The sequence below is a fragment of the Callospermophilus lateralis genome, chromosome 15 (assembly GCF_048772815.1).
Source record: "Callospermophilus lateralis isolate mCalLat2 chromosome 15, mCalLat2.hap1, whole genome shotgun sequence".
Classification (NCBI taxonomy): Eukaryota; Metazoa; Chordata; class Mammalia; order Rodentia; family Sciuridae; genus Callospermophilus; species Callospermophilus lateralis.
The window spans coordinates 72,813,578-72,840,242 of NC_135319.1; the positions used below are offsets into that span (position 1 = coordinate 72,813,578).

The 26,665-nt window shown below is 37.6% G+C and overlaps 1 protein-coding gene across 4 annotated transcripts in view; it reads right to left on the bottom strand.

The window, feature by feature from the left end:
• The window catches only part of Sorcs1 (sortilin related VPS10 domain containing receptor 1), a 466,212-nt gene that overhangs the window by 198,663 nt on the left and 240,884 nt on the right, over positions 1-26,665 (bottom strand). For all 4 annotated transcript variants that reach the window (XM_076834120.1, XM_076834123.1, XM_076834121.1 and 1 more), the window contains exon 3: positions 10,627-10,726. In XM_076834120.1, the coding sequence (XP_076690235.1) occupies positions 10,627-10,726 (100 nt within the window). The remainder of the gene's footprint in view (positions 1-10,626; positions 10,727-26,665) is intronic.

Consider the following 26,665-nt stretch of genomic DNA (forward strand, 5'->3'; position numbering starts at 1 on the left):
CTATATTTTCTAAACTAATAATTAGGATAGGGACTAGGGCTATAGTTCAGTGGTAGAGTGCATGCACAAGGCTCTGGGTTCAGTTCTCAGCACTGCAAGGAAAAAAACAACATGATCTATCAGAGGAGTGTTTTATAAGCTTTGGGATGCAAAAGATCAAGATGCACAATATATAAACAGGTAGTACAAATTATTAAGATTTTAGAAAATGTAAAGCATAGTCTCTATGCCAATGTAAACCCCCTGCTCATTTCTGCCTATAACCCTTTAGTCTGTGAACTGTATGCTGACAGGGCCCTTTGTTGTGTATATGAGTATCTCTACTGCCTAGCAGTTAATAAACCTTGGTCCATTGAATTACACTTTCCTATTGTGAATACCATGACCCCATGTCACACCAGTCTACTTCACTGGTCAACCAAAGCCTTTTCATGTTGCTCTCCTGACCATTCCAGATACCATTCTCTCCAAATTCCTGGAGCCTTTAAAAGTCTCTAAGAGTCATCTGCATCATGCAATTCATCACCCTATGTTATTTAATTGCATCCCTGCAATGGGATGGCAAATACCATAGTTCAAAGTTCATGCATCTTTTAGATTTATATCCATTTCTATCATGCTTGCAAAGAAACATGCTAGAGTCAGGCATTCAATTACACACATGTCAATTGATTTCTCCTTAATATGACACCACCAAATTTCTCCAATAATTATGACTCACCAATTATTGAAGATAAATGCTGACTATGCACATCTATGATAAGGTGCATTTTAGTTCTATTAATTCAATATTAATAATGTCACCACTGCCCATTTAGTAATTTTATCCATGAGACAGGGAAAGAACACTTACACAATTGAAAATAAATTTCATATTACATTGGAATTATAATTCAAATGGGTCTTGGAGACATTTGGGAGTCTAAGTAGTCATTATAATCAGATAGTAATGGAAAATAATGTGTTTTAAGAGTCAAAAGATACACATTAATCTGTAACTGCAAATCACTCCAAGCTATGCACTGTGCTCTGTGAACATAGTTCTTCACAGCACATATACAGAAAGATGGTTTTCATAGAATCCTTTTTCCCTTCTACTTTGACAAATATTTGCCTTTCTGTGAAAGCTTCCTAGAGTCCCCAAAGATAAAGTTCTATGTACATAGCTATTATGATACATAGTTCTGTACTGTAACTGACTGTTTATACATTCATCTCCTCTACCAGGCTTCATAGTTCTTGAGAGCAAGAACAATGTCTAATATTTTTATTCTACTTCCTAGTTGTTTTTTAAAAAAATCTGGCACCAAATAGGCATTTTATAACTTTTGGTTGAGTTGACCAATGACAGCATAAGGCATGGCCAGATAATTTGAAAGTGACAATAATGATAATAAGGACACTAACATTTCCTAAATGTTTACCATGTGGAAGCACTGTTCTTTGCATGTTTTGATTCTACTTCACATAGCTACCTTATGATGCTGACACCATCATTATATTTTACTTCAGAGAGAAAGAATTACATCACGGTCTCACAACAAACCAGCCAACAAATAGAAACTGGTCTACAGGCACACAACTTGGATGTGGCTTAGCTGGAATTTAGAGCCAGGCACCCTGGCTGCAGGGTTCATTATGCCACAATAAAAGTCTCCCCTGAGCAAAATTTACAATGACACCCTACAAATAACAAAGGGTGACTCCACAGTGATAGGAAATAGGTGTTTGATGGTATACCGACAGGTGCAGAAAACAGGCGTGCACAAAGCTAAGAGGCCATTCCACCCATGGGTGGCTGTACATCTAAGAGGTGACATGCAAAGGGCACTTGTTCATTAAAAGAAGGCAGCAATGATGGTATTTGAATATGTGACTGGGGAGCTGGTGTGTCTAGATCTGCACCTACCACGCCTCCACACTTCAGTCATAATTGTGTTTTTCTTCCTGGCAGAACAAATTTCGGCCACAGCCATCAACATCTTTTGCCCATTTGAAACCACTCAGGAAGAACAGAGAGATAAAGGTAAATTGTACGCTCTCTGAAAGTCTTAATAAGTTCCTGGTAAATTAGCCCTCCTCTCTCTGAGAGATCTCAAGAGATTCTTAAACTTCTACTGCCAGACATATTTATGATTTTATTATTTCGTTTTCTTCTACCCACTTTCTTTTTGTGTGCTTTGTATGAGCTTTCTCTCATCACTACTGTGTTATTTTAAACCTTCTGCAGTAATCTCTGCCATCTTCTCTCTTTGGCCTCATCTGTGGCTTCCCTCCTATGTCTCTTCTTCTCTTGTCATGAAGGACATTCTCTTTCCCCTATTCTTTATTTTTTTGATTAGCCCACATTGTCTTTCCTTACTCCAGGCATGCTCATTTCCTGATGGCAGATGCTGTCAATCATGGCAATACTTAGCAATCTGGTCCCCAAACACAGCCCCACGCAGTCCAAAAAGAACTAACTCTCTCCCAATCCTTGTAGTGAATATACCACACAGTGGGCCTCTCTACCTCTGTCTAAACTCACAAGGCTACTGTGAGTGACTGTTTTTTTTTGTTCTGTAAAACTTATTTAAAGTGACTGACTTGAATGGTTGTAAAATGAGATGCATATTAGAGGTTAGGGACCCAGTAAATGAGGGAAGTGAAGTCCTACAGGAACAAAGGGACGAAACCTCAAAAGAAGATTTATTAAGGGAAAGGCAGGGTCAACAGAAGGGATGTTTGAATGGAAAGGATTTCAGCCCTGAGGCTGGTCATGTTCTCTTAATTTCCCCAGGGAAGAAAAAGTGGTTTTTATTAGAGGTTCATCCACAGTGACTTTGTTTTCCTGACAGCACCAAGAGGCAGCTTGGGGCAGATCTGATATATTGTAGTGAAACATCTCACCCTAGTAAATATGGCAAACTTCCTGTAGCCGCCAGCATTCATCTCCATCCATCACCAGAGCAGCATGGGCTATCCACTAGAAACAAATGTTCTAGATACAGTACGTCAAACACTGGATGATGGAAACTTGTGAGAAACCACGGGGAGTATGCTGGAAGCAAACGGACCAGAATGTTGAAAAGACCCCTGACCATTTTCCACAGCAGAGCGTAACTCCGGACCAACCTGAAACAAAGCATTTGAGCTTCATAAAGGGTAAAGGGTGGGCATCTAACACTGAGCCAGCCAGACTTGAGAGTTCGTGGGCTCTAGAAAGGACAGCTGATGAGGCAAAAATAAACACATAAGTAAGCAGACAAGTAAATTAAAAAAAAGTCTGCTTCTCAAAAGTTAAGCTGTTAGTCTATTACATATATTTGAAGAATGGTTGGTTTCTGAGAAGTATTCTCTTCATATTTGAGAATTTCTGACCACTTGACCACAGGGGCTACCCACCTTTTGAGAACCAGTCAACCACATAATAAATACATAACTTTCATCAATATTCACAATATTTACAGACTAATTTAGGCAATCACTATCTTAATTAACTTGTTTAGAGTAAATAGGAAACAGAATTTTTTTGTGTGTGTGTGTATGTGTATGTGTGTTTTGGTACCGGGGACTGAACTCAGGGGCACTCAACCATTGAGCCACATCCCCAGGCCAATTCTGTATTTTAATTAGAGACAGAATCTCACTGAGTTGCTTAGTACCACGCCATTGCTGAAGCTTGTTTTGAACTCACAATCCTCTTGCCTCAGCCTCCCAGCCACTGGGATTACAGGCTGTATTTTTTTTTTTTTTTTTTAATAAAGACTACTTGAACTTAGTAAAGATTTCTCTGTGGACTTGTCAATCACCTTTCTATTTTCCTAGCTAGCTACATGCATCTTTTTCTTTAAAACATAAATTTGGCTACAAAAATTCTGTATTATAACCTCAATAATCTGTAAACTCCATCCTCATGAAGTTATAACTTAGGATTTTAAAATCACTCATTTATGATTAATATTTAATATATTAGATTGCATGCAATAGACATAATATCCATGAGGGATAACATGCGCTATGTTGATGAGGCAAGGAAAGTGCTTCCACCAAAAATTACTAAGTACTGTTTAATGTTGCATGATGTAAAACAATAAAATACTAGTTAATGTTATCAATTCTGAGAACTCAGGAAAATTAGGTGATTTGAGGGATTAATAGAGATGGAGGAGGAAGAAATAATCTTTTAGAAGCCATGTACTGACCATAAGTTATTGCCTAAACAGGATAACACTTTAATATTTTTAAAAAGTATTTGACAACATAAGTTTTAGAGACACACAGTTAATAGCCAATGAAAGAAGTACTTTTTATGTAATTAACATGCTGTGCTAAAATTGATATGACTATGGTTTTATTAGCATTTCTTTATGAATTTTATAGGTGTTTGATTTATATAAAATAGTTTGGGGTAGTTGGCTGTCGGAGGTGAGTGTGGAATACAGTGTCCTAGATCAGTGCCTTTTTGTTTTATTTCCACTGTGTTTTGCCAAGCCCAGGAGTTCCACAAGGTTCCCCAGGGCCACTTTGGCAACAAGGGAGGTGACTAGGGGGCTATTCCTGGTGCTATACTCTTGCTACAGAGGGTCCGCTGTCCTTATTATTCTGTAGTTTATTTGAAACATAGAGGCTGAAATAACTGTAAGATCACCCAGAGAAAAAAAATAAAAATGCGGCATGCTTTTTTTTTTTTTTTTTTTTTTTTTGGATTTTTTGTTTATACTGCTCAGGAAAAGAACTGAACAATGTTCAATGGACCTTAACAGTATAAACACTCAGAAATACCCATCAAAAAAATTCAAAAGAGTTGATCTTTCCCTTTAGCTATGGTTGCCCAGGCTAAGTGGAGAGTAGTAAGCATTTATTCACTAAAAAAGGGCACGTCTGTTGAAGTTTGGAAAATGCCACCACCACTGCGTCTCTGAGTTCACACACGACACTTCTTTATGAATGAAACATACATTCTCTTTAAAAGATTAGAGGCGAATGGATGATCTTGTGTACAAAGGGACAGATAAAAGAGCTAGGGGAGAATGAGCAAGTGTCAAGTGCCCGCCAAGGGAAATGTCATCGCCCCCTTTGATGTATTATACAATACTCTAGTTCCCCTTGGCCTCACCAGACAATGTTGAGTGAGTGCTATGCAAAGTCCTGGCATTTTAAATATTAATCATGCTCTTCTTAGGAAAGATGCAATTACACATTATGGCCTAGAAATGACTAAAACCTATGGGATTCTTTACTGCCCTTGTTTATTTACTCGAAAGAATTAATTATTTATAATTAATAATTAACTTACAATTAATTATAATTATTGGACTCTGAGAAATTACTGAGTCAAAGCTGGTTTTACAGGACTCGTCCTTCCAAAGCTCCATCCCGAGTGTCCAAAACCCACCCTATATTCAATTCAAATACTCCCCATGTGCTGAACACCAACTATCTACCAAGGTCCTATGTTCAGCATGACAAAGACTACAAAATTGATCAAGGCACCTAATTCCATGTAGGATCTTATGTTCTAAAGGGGAGGTTAGACATAATCAAAAACAAACGTAGCGTATTATGATGTGGTAGAAGTAGTGGCATTTAAGATTTACTTCTGAGATTTCACGATCTTGGCTTTTCTTTTACCAGTTGCATGTAACCTCAGGCAAGTCACGAAACTCTCTGGGATTCGGTTTCCATCTCTGTTAAATGAAAGAGTAGAATCTGAAAATCCCCACCTTTTGTAGGGTCTGATCCCACAATCCTTGCTGAGAAAAGTTGTCTGACCCTAGCACACACAACTCTTTCCTGTCCCAGGAAAACAAATGACAAGAGGAATTAAGTGTGCCCAGGGTAAAAAGAGACAGGGAGTCAATAATCAAACACTTATTTAGAAAGTGTCGCATACAGTATGGTAATTAAAACCTAAACATCTGGAGAAAATGCAAACAGTGTTTAATGCTGGCAGGTACCAAGAGACCTGCAAGAATGATCAATGTGTTCCGTGGAGCGAGGGTCCTAATTATAAGATGAAAGCCTTAGAAGACTCTCAGCAGGAATGATATTAATTAAGAAGTGATAACAGAATAGGAAAGATAGTAGAATGAAACAGACATTATTACTGTATGTATATATGTGACTACATGACCAATATGATGCTGCAACTTGTACACTCAGAACAATGAGAAATTATATGCCATCTATGTATGATATATCAAAGTGCATAAATGCATTCTACTGTCCTCTATAACTAATTAAAACTAATTAAAAAAATAAATCCCTAAAAAAAAAAAGAAGAAAAAGAAAAAAGAGGTGATAACACAGAAATGAGAAGGAACAGGGAAGCAAAAGGGGCACAGGAAATGTAAAGAACAAATACCATCTAGGTTTTTTTCTTTGCAGGTAACATAGAAGAGACCATGAGGATATGACCACTGAATGAATTGGCTGTTCTCAGTTTTTTTTTTTTTTCTCTCTCCAAGAATTCCAGGTAGAGTTTTGTATTCTTTAATCCTTGAAGATGCTATACAACACCTTGTGAAGAAACAGCAAGATAAGGTCAGTTGTGGAATATTGGACAGGTATCACTGATAGCCATGCAGGGTGAAAAAAAAAAGAAAGAAAGGAAGAAATTTTCTTTTTAGGCAGAATACAAATAAACTTGAAGAGAATTTAAGAGCAAGACTGAGATTTCAACATTGATTTTTTTTTTCCTTTGCTACATTTGTAATAGTTCTCCCATTTCCCTCTGCATCACAGCTGTTCTTCTCAGGTACAGGTTAAATCATCTTTTCTCCTAGCAGACTATATGTATGTAGCCAATAAACCTCTGGTGACACAAACAAGTCTTGGAATTTATCATGAAGTAGAGGTGGAGGAATTATTCTCCTTCCAAGCCATGGTGACAGATAGTTACTCTGCCTTTCTTCTGGCACTAGGACCCACTTGGTCTTATTCTTTGGGGTCTATCTCATATATCAGGGGCCAGGGAATGGGTGTTTTCTGCAAGAAAGTATGAGTGAGACAGGATAACCCCTAGGAGCAGGCTCTCTGTCTTCTATTCAAGATTTCCTAGATTGACACTGGATGAGATGATAATGTAATAGACCTATCCGGGGAAACCTGCTATAATTTACAGCAGAAAAGTGGTCAATGGATGATCATCAATTTAAACAGTAAATTAGGGCCTGTTTTATTCTGGACTCTGATCCCAGTAATGCCCTTAACAAGCTGCCTGCAAAGCCAGGACACGATGCCTGCTGTTTGAGACACGATGATTGAAAAAGAACTGCTCTCGCCTTCACAAACACCTAAAAATAGCTATAAGGACGGGAAGACAAACAGGCTTCTGGGAATGCAGGCAGTTACACGGATGTTGTCAGTTTTATTCCATTTGCTCCCACCAACGTGAAACACAGAAGAAACTCTCTGGTACAAAAGATGTTAACTTGTTAGATAGCACCCTAGAGATTTGAAAGAATTAACGTAGCCCTTTAAGGAGCCTGCCCTTTTCACCAGAGGATAGCAGGAGTCCCAGGAGAATCGAAGTGAACTTCAATGCCTTTGTCCTCTGTAATTAAAAGAGAGCCTGATAATTCTTTCTTCTGCCTCCTCCTCCTTTTCTTTAAACATAAACTCATATTGATTGAAGCAAATATATTCATACTTTAAAATGCTGTGCAGGTGCTATCCCTTTGGTTCAAATATGTCCCTTTGCGGGAATGGGGGTACATATTTCTTGGTGATAAATTCACCTCATAAGTAGAAAAACTGTACACAAATATACTGCTATGTCAACTTTATTGATTTTTGCACCATTGTAAAGACCTTCATCGTCCTCCAATATATCTTAAATCTATCAGCATCTCAGAAAGTGACCCTGAAGGCCTCGTTTATCTGTAGAGGAAAAGATCCCTTGGTTTAGGTTCCCTCATAAACACTGTGATTTAAACTTCAGGGGCCACCTCTGCTTCTGCAGAGCAACAGGCCTAAAGAAAGCTATTCTCTCACAGCTATTTTCTCATAGTCATAGACAGTGACTTCCCCCTCTCTGGAACTAGGGTCTGCCAAGTCTTCATTCAGAGCAGTTAAAATACCGCTGGCCAAATATCCTTTTCCAAGTCCTCCAAATGGCTACCCATCATGTATGCAGTCTCATTAGTGTCAATGTTTCTAACTGAGTGGGTTCTATGGCAGGGCTCTTTGCTCTACTCCCTCTCAAGAGTTCCTTCTAGTCTCAGGAGCTACATCTGAGCCTGAGAGTGTCACTCTTCAAATCCGACTCCCATGCACCACCTTAGTGCAAGTGTAAATGACTCACCCAAAGTCACCTGCTGGTTGGTAACAGATTCAAGGCAGGGGGGTCCAGTTCTGAATCTTAGTTCAGGGACCTTTCAAATCAGAAAGCATCACACTGTATTCACAACTAGGATAGAGGATTTGGGAGGTGGGATGTTGATTTGTTTCTCTATTTATCCTGTGGTGTAAAGCATACTGTGTAGCATACAGTTTGTTGATTGCTAAATTAAATCTACTAAAAATGTGAACTAGAGGGAAAATCAATAGAGATTACGAGGATTAATTCAAAGCCAACAAACAACTAAATCTCATTAAAGAAATAAAGGATAAAGTTTTAGTTCCTCAGTTTGAATTGTATACAGCAGATCAAAATTGATTAGGTTTAATTATTGATGACGGGCCAATAAGGAGGCAGTAAGGACAAGAGAGGAGTGTTTATGATATAGCTCTAATTTGGGGCTTCACATTATTGAGCTGTGTTGTCTGGTACTGTGGTCATCACCCATACACATAACTTAAATATATAAGTTTAATTAAAATTAAATGAAATTCAAAATTCTTTCACTTAGTTATGCTAGTCATATTTCGAATATTCAACAGCCACAAGTTGCTAATGTCAAGAGTATTGGACAGTTTAGAGGAGCATTTCTATCACTGCAGAAAGTTCTACTGGATACTGCTATTTATAGGGGATAATCACTACTATTGCCTCCAATAATTATATGAAGCAGGAGGAACAAGATGATAAGAAAGGAGAATAAAGTGAAAAGAAAACACTGATTAAGCCTTTACTGTCCCGTGCTAAGCACTTGAAATGTCTAATTTCAGATAATTCTTATAAACTCCCTCGTGGGGTAGGTACTATAATTATCCCCATTTTAAATTTGAGGACGCTGTGCTTAGAGAGATTAAGTAAATCACCATACTTATACATTTAGTAATTGGCTTAGCTGGGGTTTTACTCAAGCCATCTAAATTCAGAGTCTATGCTCAACTGTTATGTTGCATTTACTGAAGCACTAGAAATGTTTAGATGTACACCAGAAACACGTGATACAGTCACCTGAGCCCCAATCCAGAGCAACAGGATGGGACCAGGGCTGGCAGATTTGGAACCACTTACTGGAGTCAGAGTTGAGGATGTTGCTTAAGAGCCAGTATCATTTGCCTTCTACAGTCCAGAGGACAAAAGGTAGAAACTCCCTAAGGTCATTATCAGTACCTAATGACAAATTGGAAATGAAACCCTAGAGATCAGAGCTATCATTATCACAGAATATGGTTTAGGACATATTAATGAGGAACACTATTCTATTTCCTGATGGATACTACTAATTCATGTAATCTATGTGATACTTAGACAGAATGTCAGAATTCAGAATTTGAGAGCTGGGCATGATGGCATAAGCCTATAGTTCTAGCTAATTAGAAGGCTGGAGCAAGGGGACTACTGGAGCTCACAGGTTCAAGACCAGCCTGAGCAACACAGCAACCTCTCCCACCCCTAATATTCAGAATTTGATGACACCAATTTATAAAGATGTCACTCTTCCTTTGAGATAAATGCCATTTCACTTAAAATTAGACATTTTCTTTCTGGGAAAATAAAAACTCTGAAGAATAGATGGTCCCTGTTAATAGGAAAGGTATAATAAAGTGGAAAAATTATGATTCCCAAGGAAGAAATCTGAATTCTAGTCTTGATTGTGCATGCAGCTTTGAAATATGTGCAAACCACTTTCTTTCTCTAAACCTGAGTTTTCTCATCTGTAAAATAAGGGCATGGAATATTACGATCTCCAAGGTTCCTTGCAGCTAAGATCCAGATCCGGAAGGACTAATCTCACCACTCTTTCCATGCTATGCTCTTCTGCCAAAGGCAGGGCCCCCTTCCTAATGTTTCTGTGCAGCCTGGACAAATTTTAGAAATGAACCCCTGTCTGCTGTAGGACAATTCATTCACCGAAATTCTAGTTAATATACTTACTCCATGTTAAGGGAACCTGGAACATCAGCTGAAAATCCATCTTTCCTCTGTCCTGTCTTAGCTTATTCTAATTCTTGTGCCTGAATGGTGTTTCTACCAGACACTCAGCAGCATACACTCGGTAAGACTTATTCCATGTAGCTGCCTTTCCAAAATGGAAATGATGCACCTACCCCTTACCCTCCTACATTCACAGTTGCTGATTAGAAAATTACGATGTGTCAGGCACTTCTACACCTTACCACCCATCAACTCATCTTTACATCTCTAATTGCAGTTTAACTGCAAAGGATGTATAGGTAGCTAGATAGGTCAGCCAATCAAGATAGAAATCACACCATGAATCAGTAGCATACTAAATATACATTTCTTACCTTACGCTTGTTGGTAGGACACACATAAAGGTAGCTCAAGATTGTCTTCAAACCCACTTTATCATTCAGCTTCTCATAGGTTGTCCCATAATCAGTTGACCTGTAATTCAAAGGAGGCTTTAATGAGGACAGAAGTACACGTCATTCGGCTACTTGTCAGTATAATGCATGTTTTACATAGTAGAATGGCTCTCCGGAGGTTTCTAAATGATTCATGTAGTATATAATGATGCTTAATTATGTACACAGTAGCATCATGTGAGTGGTTAGCATTTGCATTTAAATTGAATTGGTAAAAATTAAAACTCCATCTCTCTGCTGCTCCTTAATGTACGCACTTTGCATAAAGGATGTGATTAATTTAAGAAGATTAAGAGATAAGGGTGTTCCTTGAATTGACCAAAGAAATAAACAGCTTTTAGGCTAGCTATGACATTTCTAAGCTTTTGCTTTATCTTTGGTACAGTGGAAAAGCAGGTTCTCCTGATTTATCTACAAACTGTGTTTTCTTTCATGAGTCATAGGATATACAGTGGGTTAGTCCCTTCAAAGGTCATTCAGTCTTTTTCTATTATTTAAGAGCAAGAAAATGTCTTAATAATAAGTGAAATTTCACAACCTTCCCGACGGCCTTTTCCAGTGTTAAGCAACCCAGAGTGAGCAGGATGTTACCACTTGGCACTGAAACCATCTTTCTTGTAGATTCTCTAATCTTTATTTAGCCACTGGTCAATAACTTATGACTTCAGATTAAATACATGGGTTTTAATCATTATCTTTATGAAAGTCTACATTGTATTTTGAAAATTTAATTCCAGTAGGTCATCCTGAAACCATGTGCAGTGGGGAATGATAATCTCTATTTGAAGACAGTAGTTGTAGAATGAAGGTGACTATTTAACAGTAATAATTGAGGTTGAGGAACAGGACATCTGGGATTTGCATCCAGGAATCCTGGCCCTAAGCCCTAGGTTATTTCCATTTTCCCTCAGCATTTTTTTCTTTTTTTCTTTCTTTAAAAAAAAGTAATAAAATTTCCTCTTCATCTCTTTGTTTCACAAAGCCAATTTCCTATGAAATTTATCCAATCATTCACATCTGTGGACCTCCTTAAACATTTCAAAACTGTGCTAACTGCCAGGATATAAAAATCAGTCCCCTCAAGTACCTAACAGGTAATTTCAACAGGCAGAAATATAAAGAAATAATTATAAGGTGCTAGACACAATGACAGAGATATTAATAATAATTAGAAGACAAAGTTGGTTTAATCAAAAAAGAACAAAAATGGGGTCATTTAAATTTGCTTTGGATCCTGATAAAAACTACAAATTCCTACAGGACATAATGATAAATAGAGAAAGTCTTTTTTGTTGTTTTTTTTTTTTGTTGTTTTGTTTTTTTTTTAAACAATCTCACTTCATCCACAAAGAGTCTACTCAGAACAAAACAATGGAGCAAAAAAGTTGGATGAAAGTATTGTTGGAATTAAGATTCAATTCTGCATTGAAATTCAAGACATTTCATCCTAAAATTTATACCCAGGTGGCAAATACCAAAAAGTCTCTACTTTGAAGGATCTGGGTAAATTTCCGTATCATTGAGGAATGGAGTGATATGTAAAACTTCTTCCAAGAACTATGAACCTTGACAATGGACAGGAGTTTAAAAACAGGAAGTAGGGTGAGTATCTTCAACTAGAAGTCATCTGGTACAAGGAGGATACGAAACTGGCTTCTTCAGGACTAGTCCCCACATTACGACAGTCACATGAACATGGCTTGATGGCCAAGAACATTTGAACAGCATCCCAGAGATCTTTCACAGATCTTATTTGTGAACCACATGGAGATTTCTGAAAATTCTTCTCCCACCCATCTTTCCCTACTCAAATTCACAGCAAATGTGAGGAGATTTCCTGCAAATTTCTAAAAAAAAACCCTAAGATTTCTTTTCTCACTCAGTCCATTCTTTGTGTTGTTCCCCCCCCCCCCAACTCTCAGGCTCACCTTTCTGGCCAACATTTTCTGTCTAATAAGATTTGCTTGTATCCTAAATGTTGTTGGCTTTTTCTAGCTTTTTTATTGTGTAGTTTTTCCTATTCAAAATCTGAATAATATTTACAAGTTCAAGAACAAACAAGCAGATGCAATATCTACTTGAGAGTTGGTGGGAGGCAGATGAAATGTGTTCATACTTCTACATTAATACATTTTGCCTAGTGAGGTGGAAATAATACAACTTCATTGGCTATGAGGGGATGATTCAAATTTTCTAGGGGAATAATAGGAAAGAAGGCTAGAGAAGTAGGGATAGTCTACAGAGAGTGAGTTTCTTAGAATTTCTATTAATTTCTACTAGTGAATATATTTACATTAATAATACCATACACTACAAAGGCAAATGAGTATTACTTTTTAAGCAATCTGGGAAATCATCTTCCGTATGTGTGTGTGTGTGTACATGTGTACACACCCATTTACAGGTGTGTATTTAACTCTAATCCAAATGTCACAAGATGATAATGGAGTAAGTGGCTCAGATTTGCATTAGAATTTTTTCAGAATTTATGCTGTTATTGCATATTGTAATTATATCACTGTACACCAATCCAGTTTCTTCTAGATATCCATCACTATTTTTTGTACTATCTCTTGCATCTTGATTTTATGAAGCTCAAAGATGGAACCAAAATTGTTAATTCTCCGTATCAGCAGACCTGGAGGTCTAACCATCATGGCTTTTGTAATTGACAGAGAAAAAATAATTCATTTTCACACACCCAAATGGTATAGATTGGCAGTCGTCCAAGGGTGTTTCACAGCTAGAATGAGAGTGTTGGCGGGTGTTATGGGTAGAACTAACAATAAGCTGGCACATACTGATTGATATGATGGTACAGGAGTGAAAATATTAAATACTTGCAAACCAGCTGGTAGATAGTTATAGTACAAAGATTTCTGAGCAGCTACTCTTCTTGCAGCCTTACCTCCATGGCCTATCAGGTACCCTCTAGATCTCTTAACTGTCCAGCAAGCAAAGGATTGAGGATTGGCACAGCAGAGGTCTCAAGAAACTTTCTCTAGTATCAAGACCAGCACCAGTGCTGTTTGGTCAATGTCCTTGACAATCAGCCTATGTTCAAGCAGGGGAGACAGTGATCTTGGTGTGGTCCTGCATCCTGGAAAGAAATTATTAGTGCCCAAATGCATCCCCCAATACACAGTTATCATCCTGTGGTCAACTGTGGGAGCCATAGTCTACAAAGAACAAAGGCTCTGAACCAGCAGGTGAGAAGACAGGTTGAGGAGCAGGCTGACCCGTAAGCCAATGTACTGGTTTGTTAAACACGTTAAAAATCAACCCTAGGCATAGGGGAAGGGATATTTTCCAGAATTAAATTATTTGGAAATGCTTGATTAGGCAAAATTTAATGTTCCTGTACTTCACAAATTATATTATTCTAATATGCACGAAGCCTCTTACATACATAATTCATGTAACATTTTCCAAACATATTTGATTATAGGATCTATTATTGAGTGACATCAAATGAGATTAGTGTTCTGAGCAACACTATTTGGGGAAAAATATCAAAAACAAAAATGCAAAAGAAATAAATGAATCTTGGCTTCATGGGGAAAAGAGAAAAATAAAAATATTTTAAATAAATAAAATTTGCAAATGAAAATACCAGCCTGTGCTTACCATAAAGTGACAACTTTTGCAAAGGAAAAAATCAGAAACAAAAAAAGAAAAAAGGAAGTGTTCTTAAAATATGCATCATGCACAGACACATTCAAGATGCAATTATGAAGTCTTGAATTCTCAAGTTGTATCATTTTTTAAAAACATTCCAAAGCAAGCATTTTTATCTTCAGGCTTTGTTTGTAGGTTGGCTTATCTATAGATTAAAAACAAAACTTCTGTCAACACCTAGATTATGCTAGAAGTTGAAAGCTTAAAAAAAAAAAAAAGAAAAGAAAACCAGCAGCATTTCAGGAAAATAAATATTCTAGTGATTAAATCAAAGCTTGCCTCCTTTTGCTTTTGATCTTTAATCTTTATTCTGCCCTTCTTATAAACTTCTTAAATAGTGACTTTCAGAATATTTGAAAGCATGTCTTTAAGTATTTACTAAATACACAGAACTGAGATAAGTTGCTCTGAAGGGTGAAGAAACCACATCAGAGGCATCCCACCTGCCTTCCAAGAACCTATGATCCCTAGGAGACAACAAAATTCTTCATTACACTTGAAAAAGGGATCAATACAGGATATGCCTAGTTTCCACAAGAAGTTGCAGATGAAATGTATGATTGGGTCTCTTATAGTCTGTATGCAATCAAATGAGACACTAAATCAACAGCATCTTTTGTAAATTCAATTAATCCATAAAAATCCTTAGCACCTTGACTAGCATACAATAAGCAACCTATTAATGATAGTTTTTGTTATTTGTTTTATATCTTTTTTTCTTGTTTGTATGTTTTTAAAATTTTTTTTTGCCCAACATTTACTAAAACCCATAATGTGAGCCTACAAGGAAAAATCTCATTGAATCTTATTTTGATTTAGTTTGCTAAGCAGAGAAAACATTTATGGGGGCTTTTACAACATCTTTAAATGCAGCTGAATTTAGTCCATCGGATTTTGAAGGAAACAGGCTAGTAGTTTTATGTAGGACTTGGATCAGAGACTTAATGGTAAGAACTGGAATGTGAGAGTTGAAGATTTTATGTTTTGCATTTATAATAATTTTATCAGAATTCCATTGCTGCATAGAGTATTATGCTTAAAAAATCTAACAGATAAAATAATAGAAAGGATCCTTCACTGGGTGTTTATAATGGAATCCAAACTCTTACATGCAGAATTTTATGAGATGAATATTAATCACATATTATAAATAAGGAAGACCTTTTAAAATGTAAAATCAGCCAGGCACAATAGCACATGACTGTAATGGCTCAGGAGGCTGAGACAGGAAGATCACAAGTTCAAAGCCAGCCTCAGCAAGTTAGTGAGGCCCTAAGCAACTTAAGGAGACCCTGTCCCAAATAAAACACAAAAGGGCTGGGGAGGTGGCTCAATGGTTAAGCACCCTGAGTTCAAGCTTCCATACCAAAAAGATAATAATAATAAAGTAAAATAAAATAAAGGAAAAACCAATGTACTTAAGGCCAAACCCACAGAGGTTACACCTTTAATTCCATCCTACCTCTTTCCAAAAGCCATAAGAAGTGACTTGTAGATGGAAAATCAGGTGTATTTAGATAATCTAGTTTAGACTTTCTTAGTAAAAGGAACAAGATCTGAAACTGAAGCACTTCATGGTGAAAACCAAAGACTGGGTTTTTCTCATACACACTGAACAGGCAGAAGGTCTTCCATGGAGAATCAATTTTTCTTTTTTTAATTTGAAGTATAAACAGAAATTCTCATAAGGATCTGAGAGCAATGAAAATTTACTTTAAACCTGTATATATCTTTATATTTGAAATGAGTTTCCTGTACACAGCATGTAGTTAGGTCTTGTTTTTTGGATCCATTGTTACAATCTTTTTTAATTGGTGCATTTAAAAAGTGATTATCAATACAGTTTGATTAACACTATTGTTTATTACCATTTTCAATTCCTTGTTCTTGTTCTTTGTTCCTATTCTTTTCAACATGTTTTCTACCTTCGGTGGATTTGTTTTATATGATTTTATTTCCTTCCTTTATTAGTCTATCAATTATATTTCTTCTTTTCCTTTATTTTGAATTTGTACTATAAATTTACAACTAATCTAAGTCCATTTTCACATAATACTGCACTTCTTCATGAGCAGTGCAATTATTATATGATAGAAAAATATTCCTACATCCTCCCTCTCATCCCTTATATTAACATGATTCATTTCACTTACATAAAAGCAGATACCCATAAATAAATGTGTGTGTATATATATACACACACACATATATGAACATCTACAATCAAATATATTATTATTATTTTGCATAACTGGTGTTATTTAGATCAATTAAGAATAAGAAAAATGAAAGTTTGTTTATTTTCACTTATTTATTCTCTGATCCTTTTCCTTTCTTTTTGTAGATCTGAGTTTCTGACCTACACCATTTTCTTCTCTGAACAATTTCTTTTAGCATGTCTTTCAAAGCAAATCTACTGACAAGAAATCCCTCATTTTTTTTGCTGATGAAGTCCTTATTTAACTTTCAATTTTAAAGGATAATTTTTCAGGGTATAGAAATCTAAGTTTTTGACATTCTCTCAACAATTTAAAATGTTTCACTCCATTCTCTTCTTGCTTGCATGAATCTGAGAAGTCTGATGTAAATATCATCTTTTCTCCTCTAGAGGAAATGTGTCCCCCACACTGACATTTTTCAAGATGTTTTTTATTCATTTTTGATATCCTAAAGTTTGAATAAGATGTATCTAGGTACAGTTTCACTGAGGTTTCTGGACCTGTGGTCTGATATCTGACATAGTTTGCAAAAATATCAACTATCTTCACTTCTTTCTTTGATTCACACCTTTCTTTCTTCTCCTTCTGGTCATCCCATGGCATATATGTTACATATTCCTAGTTGTCAAACAGTTTTGGAATATTTAGTTCCCTGCCCCCCCACCACCGCCCAGTATTTTTTTGTTGTTTGGTTCCAAGTTTTGCAAGTTTCTATTGAGATATCTTCAAGTCCAGAGATCCTTTCCTTAGACAGTCCAGTCTTCTAATGAATCATAAGAATCGAACCCAGTGCTTCACACATGCTAGGCAAGCGCTCGACCGCTGAGCCTCTGGTCATGCGGAAAGGGGAGGGTATCTGATAGAGCTGGATTAGGTCTTGGGCTTTTGATAAGCCTGTTCCCTATACTGTGATGTTTTTCTGTGTTCCTCAGTTTTTCACCTGTCTAGATGAAACATAAGTTTAAAGGGGTCTGGACTTAACCTATTTTCCCATTCCCAGCTTGCTTTAGGGTCTCATAAATGCCCAGTAGAGTAGGTTTTGTTTCACTAGTTTCTCCAGAGGACAGGTCTTATTGAGAACATAATGCGCTGGAACATTTCAAAATGGTTAAATCCCCCTCTTCCCTTCTGGAAGACCAGAACATTTTTCTCCAGCATAATTCTGAGGGGTAGGTAGAGTCCCTAGAGGTAAAATTCACAAAGGCATGAGGTCCCCTATGACTCAGCCTCTGTAGAGGCTTTTTTTTTTTTCAAGTTGTTGATGGACCTTTATTTTATTCATTTATTTATATGTGGTGCTGAGAATCAAACCCAGTGCTTCATACATGCTAGGCAAGCACTGTATCACTGAGCCACAACCCCAGCCCCACCACTAGAGTTCTTAACTTTCATATTTGTCCACACCACATCCAGCAATTTGTTGGCTTCAGCTGAGGTTCTCATAACACAGCACTAGTTCCTGTGGAAATTTCTGCTTGTGAGCTTCTACCCTGAGAAGCTCTGATTTGGGGCATCTGACTGATGGTGACTCCAATTTTGAGAGCAGCATTTGCCCCGAGACCTTATTCTCTGACAGGTATCAGAGGAGGATGTCAATAGATTTTCTATCTTGCCTACATTTTACTTGTTATTAGGAAAGTGGCAACTCTAAGCTACCCATATGCCCAACTAGAAACCAGAGTTCACCCCTGTGTTTCTCAGCTAGAAACATCTGCCTGGTACCCAAATCTTGATCACTCTGCATGCTGTGAGGACCGTGCTGACAGAGAGCAGGTACCTTCTCCATGTGAAAGGCGAAGCAATGCCAGCAATCTAATAGACATACCAAACCAGGAAGCACTGAGCTGCTCCTTCAATAAGGCTTTAGAAAGTATCCACATATCCTGAACTTCTTCATCCCAGAGCCCCCGGGAAAGAAGATGCCCACTTCAGACACACAGAGCCATACTGCCAAGGTCACAAAGCAAAGACTTGGGCTACAGAGGGAGGCACGGGGTCAGGAAGCATCAGGGTATTTACTTAGACTGTTGCCAATGAGAAGCCCTGAAAGAAGAACAGTGCTCGCCTCTAAATCATGCAACCGCAGAATCTGCGTTTTGTTTCTTTCCTAAAATCATTAAGAACAGCCACTTTCATTGCTCCCCGTGCATTTGGTGGCATAAAAATAGCTTCCCAAGCTAAAGTCACAGGGCTGCCTCACAGACTCTGCTCCTTAATAACTTAGGACGCATGAGGTTACAGCAGTGAGAATAATTTAGGGTTTGGAAAATGTTTGCGAGTGAGTCGACATTTAAATAACTTCATTATCATTCATTGACAGATTTTTTTAACCTGTCAGTGCAATTGATATTTCTATTACCATGTTATAAGAAACCTCTGCACATTCTAAATACAGTCACCAGATTCCATTAGTCTACCCACTGTCAAGAAAATATCTCCAAATCCATTTTTCATAATACCTTGAGAATATAATAGGCAATCTACATCAAACGATGACGTGGGGCTGAAGGAAATTGTCTCCTGCTTTCTAAGGATTGTGCCCTGAAATACGTTTGCTGTCAGCCTAAACATATAATTTAAATGTTCTGCTCCGACGTTATGGTGCAGCCTGAGCTGAACGAGCATCTCTCTGTTTCCTGGACTCCCGGAGCTTTCCAGGTTAACTTGCAGAATCAGCTCAGGGGTTTCAATCTTGGATTTAAGGGGAGTTACATAAATTTGATCTAAACATGTTACTATTCTGCCATATTTTATAAAAGTTGTAATGCCACACAAGGTTTTTATTTTTTTTATAAAAGAAAGGAACAGGTATGTATGTGCTAATAAGTTTTAAAAGTTCTGAACTTTCTGTGCTATTTTCCTCCCCCCAGATTTCTCTTTATGCTGTATTCTTAATGTTTCTACTCATAAAGGGTAGTTGATATAAGAAAATTTTATAATGTATTTGATTGGAGTTGTCTATACATTGTTCCAAGGAAATGGTGGCAATAGAGTATCCAATGCAGTGCAGCAGCAATTTTTCTGCTATGGGTAATTTGTCCCATGATATAGAGAACATTAAAGATAACAGGTATTCTTATCTCTGACATGTCTGAGAGACATGTCTATTTTTGAGTATAAAAAAATAACCAACATCAATTCAGATACATAGATCTTTGACTATTTTGCTTAAAAATAGGAAAGACAAGTAATTTATGCAGAGGTCTCCTGTTCAGCTTTTTAGGAGCAGGTAAAAGGTAGACAGTTTGCTAAATTAGGTGGACATTCTTGACTTCATTCTTGTATGTTCACGCACGCGCGCACGCGCACACACACACACACACACACACACAGATACATGTTTGCCTATCCCCACTGTCTCCTATATGCACCCTCCACTCCAGTTCTATTTCCATGTCCTAGAACACACAATTACTATTTCTACTTGGCTAGAACTTTTTCAGCCTTACAGGTAAATTTACTACCAGCTCCTTCTCATAGATGCAGCCTCTCTCACCTCTCCATGTCTTTGTGACCGCAGCATCCACTGCTAAGGAAACAAGCTGTGTAGCTGGGAGAGGGCAGAGGATATGTATGGCTTCTCACCTTTAAAAAGTCTACCTCAAAGTCACCTTCCTTGAGATGCCTTTTCTCACCATGCCAATCAACTCAAAGTCTCTGTTCTTCTATGACACCGCATATCCTTCTGCAATTGTACTGTTACTGTCGATGTTTACAGTTTGGCATTGTGTGCTATTAGACTCCATTCTCTAAGAGCAGGGCTAGTTCATATTTACCCTTTCACCCTTCTTTCTATAGCAATTCATTTAGATACTTCAAAGCTGGACTTAAATATCCCTTCCTACAATGAACCTTCTGACATCCCTCAGCTCAACAGAATGACACTCTGCTTTGTACCCCCCAAGTAACTCATTCGAACCTCTTCCTGTTGATTTTCATATTCATCCACGTCTCACAAATGCATGGGTCTGATCTCTCTCCTGGTGGCCATCTACTGGGAAGCAAAGTGCATTTGTGCTTAGTTTTCTGCATCTCTCTCCATGATTGCAGCTGCATCTTAGAAACCACACAGTGATCAATGTTGCTGAACGAAATTGAACACACTACCCTGAAAAGTTCTCTTCTACTATTGGAAATCTTATTTGCAAAAGTTTATATTAGATTGTTGTATTTCTTTTTGGAGTGTGGTGGAGCATGAAAATGTCAGGACTCTGTGCCGAGTTTGTATCGGGCAAAGATAATTATGAGACATAAATATTAAAGAAATAGGGAACTCATTAAGAAAGAACATATACAAATGTATATGTGAAGTGTATTATATATTAAATTAATTTATTAAATATTGTGCAGAAATATAGCTATGGAAAACATTTAATATACATTTATCAGCAACACAGAGCAAGATAAATTAGGGAGGGAAGGGCGTATATCTGTTCAGCTTCATAAAAGGTTTTGTCTTTTGACACATGCCTAATCCGCAGGCATTTCTGATCCAACTGGTACACCATTCATCACCATAATGAGGTCAATTTTCATAGGCTACAGCACCCTATACCCATAACTTACTATGCTAAATAGTTTGTGAATTATAGTAGTGCATGTCCACAGAATGCTTAATACATACCACATTCTAGGCTGAGCACTTTACCAGGAAGACCTCATTTCATTCTTACAACATCCTTTGAGTTAAGTAGGATCCAGATTTTACATTTGAGGAGACCAAGACTTCAAGATCAGTGATTTGCCCAATGCCACACAGCAATAATGAATCTGGCCTGGATTCAAATGAAGCAAACTTGTTTAATATTAACATGTTTGATCCATTCATGTGCCACGAAATTCATAAAGGCAAAATAGAGTGTCTGAGAAAGGTAGAATTTCCAAATGGTGCTCCCCAAATTTGGATGATTTACACTTGTAACAATGAACAACTGTTGTTTGTAATATCTGCTGGTTATCATCCTGCAGTCAATTTTGTGTTCAGTGAGGACTCCTTGCCAAACATTTAGTAAAGACTCCACGTATATTCATGGCAAGGGGAACTATTACAGATTTTCCCTCCAGCCTTAAAGAATGTACTGCTGCAGACAGGAGATGGTACACGTCTACATATTCCTTGTCTTAGGACCCGCATTAGAAAATGAAGTTGAGCTGAAAGTGCTATTGTCATGTTCTATTTCTACCAAAGGGCTTCACTCTCCTGCCCTCTCCAATGACACTCAGTTGGCTTAAGGAACCGTGCGGTAGCTCTGTTCTTGGAATATGCAACATTAAATATTGATCACATGAAGCCAGGTGTTATTTGGCCTTCCTAGCCCTTCCATCAAAGCTTACATATAAAAGTAATGAAAAATGTATTCGGAAAGGATAGCAGCTAAACACTTAGCAGGGACAATGGAATTTACCCATTGCCCTAATATTAAAATGACTCAAATATCCTCAATTGTGTAAGTTGATCCCTGAGTGTCACACACTATGCTCTGAGGTCAATTTGTTAGGTTTCATTTTTTCCCCCATAGATGATGGGATACTTGCTTTCCTGGGAAGGGTGCTTACTTGAGCTTTGGATACTTTTATTTTTCTATACCCAAAAGACCTAAAAAGAGCATACTACAGGGACATAGCTACATCAATGTTCATAGCAGCACAATTCACAATAGCTAGACTGTGGAACCAACCCAGATGCCCTTCAACAGATGAATGGATAAAAAAAAAAAATGTGGCATTTATACACAATGGAATATTACTCAGCACTAAAAAATAACAAAATCATGGCATTTGCAGGGAAATGGATGGCACTAGAGCAGATTATGCTAAGCGAAGTTAGCCAATCCCTAAAAAACAAATGCCGAATGTCTTCTCTGATATAAGGGAGATGACTCAAAACAGAGTAGAAAGGAAGAGCATGAGAAGAAGATTACCATGAAACAAAGAAAAGAAGTGGGAGGGAAAGAGAGGGAAAAGGGGAATTGCACGTAAGACAGAAGGAGACCCTCATGGGTTCACAAAATACATGTACGATGGTGTGAGAGGGAAGGGAAGAAAAAAAAGAGAGAGAGAGAGAGAGAAGTGTCACAGTAGAATGGGTAGAGAATAGTGATAGGAGGGGAGGGGGGGATAGGGAGGGCAGCAGAATACAACTGACACTAGGATTGCTGTACGTATACACATGGATGTATAACCAATGTGATCCTGCAATCTGGACACGTGGAAAAATGAGAATTCATACCCTATTTGAATCAAATGTATGCTATATCAAAATCATTGTATTGTCTTGAGCAACTAATAAAAAAAAAATAAGGTGAAAAAAGAAAACACACAATTGACGTTCTTATGAGCCTAAGTTCTAGAGGGAGGAGACAGACTATCAGCATATAATCAAACATAAATAATTTTTCAAAAATGGTAAGGACAAAGGAGGAGTTAGCAGAGTAGAAAAGACTGAAAGACAAGGTGTAGTGCTTTATGCAGCACAAAGAAGCTCTCCCTGATGATGCATTTGATAATAAATATGAGTGATGTACCTAGTCCAAAGAGAGGGAAAAGCAAGGGCACAAGACAGACCCAAGCAGAGGGCATGTGACATATGGCAAGGAGGTGAGCATGCTGGAACAAAGGTGTCAAGAAAGGTAGAACTAGCATAAAGATGGTTACACGTCAAGATAAGAGTGCTGAGACCACAGGGAACCTCTCGGGCCATGTGAAGTCCCTGGGGCTTCCAAATAAGGGGAAGATGATTTTCACTAAGGTAGTAATACAGTGAAGGTTCTAGGAGATAGTTCCTTGTCTGCAGAATGGGGATCACAGTGGTCTCTGAGCACAGGATTGCTGGAAGGACTAAACAAGGTAACTCCCTGCAGCATGCTAAGCATGTGGCTGACAAGCACCAGTGCAAGTCGTCACCATGGTGGTCCAACTGTTTCCTTCATAACAATCTGCCTCCAGGGAACAGAGTTGGGAGATATCATTTGAAGGTCCAAAGAACAAAATCACATAGAACATACATAAATCATTGACCTGAATCTGCTTTGCTATCTTAAATTCCCAAAGGAGAAACAATAAATAGAAAAACAAATAAATGGAAAGTGAAGAAGCATTATGATTTCTTAAAATTGAAATCAGTTGTCTAGATACATATTTCTAAGAGATATTGAGCAGGATATGTTAATAACAGTGGGACCTATGTCATTTTAATATTAGGCTTCAAAGTTGAAAATATTACATACTTAAAACCAGATTCTATCTTCATATAAAGCATCGACACCCCTGCTGAATGGATTTGGATTGGAGACATGTCATTTTGGAGAGCTTGGAGTTTCTGATACCATGATCTACCTAAATTCTTCCTAAAATATTTTGGCTCTATAATTTATTATTTTTAGTCCCACCCCAGAAGTCACCTACATTAAATTTCTATATACATTCTAATTTTTATATTCCTATTTTTAAAGTTATATTTCTCTCATTCTTTCAAAAAATAATATGTCCTCCAATTCATCTCTTCTTTGAGTAGCGTTTTCAATTTTCAAAGCTGGCTGCAAGTTTTAATTGCACCAATAACTTCTTCAACTCAAGGCCTTTGTATTTTTCTCACTGCAGAACATTTAGTGTTTATATGCCTACCATATAAGAAAAGTGATTAAGGGTCACCCTTCCAAGAAGAGTCAGTGCCAGGGCTTGTCACAGTAATGGGCTCTGAAGTCGCCAATGCAGTCTTTGCCAATGACCTGCTGAGTGACCTTGGGCAAGTTTCCCAAACTCTCTGAGATATGTTTAATAATGCTGATTGACCTCACAAGGTTGCTGAGAGGAATCACTGATCAACAGGATAGTCAAACACTTAGTCCATACATAGCGCTTTCTAAATATTTACTGATATACAATGAGCTCATTGCATCCAAGGTCCAAAGAGATTTGCATAATTACAGGAAACCTTGAACCCTATAAAACTGTTAATACTGTGTCTGAGTGGTTATTTTCCCTTAAATATCACCAGCATTCTGGGATGGTTGAGTTTTCATATTCTAAGTGAAGGAAATGAATTGGATCAATGAATCTTTAGAGTCACCTACTAGACAAAGAAAACAGATTCTAGTCCATTACAATGGCAATCTTTAGAGCCACCTACTAGACAAAGAAAACAGATTCTAGTCCATTTCAAGTGCAAGTGGAAAAAGCAGTGTTATGACACTCTTAGGAAAAAGTGCATACACACTACTGAATTGATCACTCAATGAATCAGATGAACAGTATACAGGATAAGACAGAGCTAATCTGAGCACTGTGTATGACGTAAAATAAGCAAGGATTCTAATCTCAAGGAGTTTGCCTTTCTAGCCTAAGGAAAAAAATGGGTCTTATCAATAATTGATATTTTTTGTTTACATAAGTATTCAGATGAATAAAGAGTGTTGCAATGACAGTGGGGTAACTACTTTATATCAGATGGCTTTGGAAGATAGATCCGAACAGATGACATTACTAGAGAGGGGCTTGGCTTTGCATTGGAAGCAGAGGCAACCACAGTGCAGGGGATTCTAGCTGTGCAGGAGAAACCACAAAAAAAAAAAAAAAAAAAAAAAAAAAAAACTTGTTGCTCAGAGGGTAATGAATTGCAAGAGGCAGGCAGGGGCTGGCTCCCGGGATAAGTAGGATAAGTAGTTCGGGTGTAACTATGTAGAAAGGGAAGGCACAGGAGGGAATGACAATAAAGAAGGAACTGAGAATATCTTTAAAAGGATCATTTTGGTTGCTGTGTAGAGTAAACTAGAGCTGGCAGAATTTTTAGAAAGTAGGATGATCAGTTAAGTAAATGATAACGATGACTTAGATAAATAGGCATAAGTGCCAGCAATCATTCCTGCCATTTTTTTTTTTTTGGGGGGGGGTTAGGATTTAAAGCCTATCATCAAATTATCATTTGCACTAAAATATAGTCATTTGCAATTAATTACTTCTATTTATAAATCCTAACTATTTCTATTCATTATTTACATTAATTTTTAGCCATAACTTATAATAATTTCTTCTCTTTAAGCTCTTTTGTAGAATGATTCTGATCCAATGCCTCAGTCTTCCTTTGCATTTAAAACCAGGCAATTCCTGAGACATTCTGGTGAAAGATAACGCTGTAAGGGATGTGGCTTCTCTGACATTGAGGGTGCGGTTTTTATAATAAACATGAATAATTCAGCACTGTATTAGTTGTGCTTTATTATTATCATTTACTTCAACTTGAACTATAGTTTGAGAGTTATGGACTCTTTTTTTTTTTAATCAGCAGAAGCTCATCCATCACTGTGCATCCCTGAGATATACCAGGACATAAAACTTGCTATTTATGGCAACAATTGTGATATGAAATGAGAATCAGTATTTTGTTCCCCTGGCATCTAACCTTAGGTCAAGCACAGGATCTAGAGATGGATTTGTACAGGAAGTGAAATGAAAGCCCATAGCTAGAGATTAATGCCAGTCAGGGTGCTCAAGGGAATGCCCTTTCTGGCTGTTTCCCAGAAGAAAAATGGTCAGTAATGTGGAGTATGTGTCAAAGCTACACAGAGGGGTAGCAGAGGGATGACAGACAGGATGCCCAAGTGTTTCGGCATCAGAGTGCATAAGCCTAATTTTCTCAAAATGAGTTATGATCTCCCAAAGTCCTGCTCAGAGATTGCCTTGGGAAAAGAGTCTCCAAGACTCATTACTTAATTCACTCAATCTTCAGCTGTTTATTGAATATCATTTCTGTGCTTAGATCTGTTCTAGACTTCTCTCCCACTACAGTGAAACTTCATATGTTTCTTGCAAATACCACCACCATGAACACCAATTTAATCAGTCTTTCCTTTCTGGGATGGGTAAATGTGGGTAGTTTCTTGTCATTATTGGGCTTCCTGGAGCAAGCTTCCTGAGGACAGAAACCGCCTAGGCAGCTACTCTGCACGGAGCCTCCCATAAGGCCTTAAGTGCTTAGGTATTGACCTAATGTTTCTGATAAAGATGAGCCTAATGAGAACCACTATTTCCATGCCTCTGAAGACATTTCTACTATTGTTTGCTAT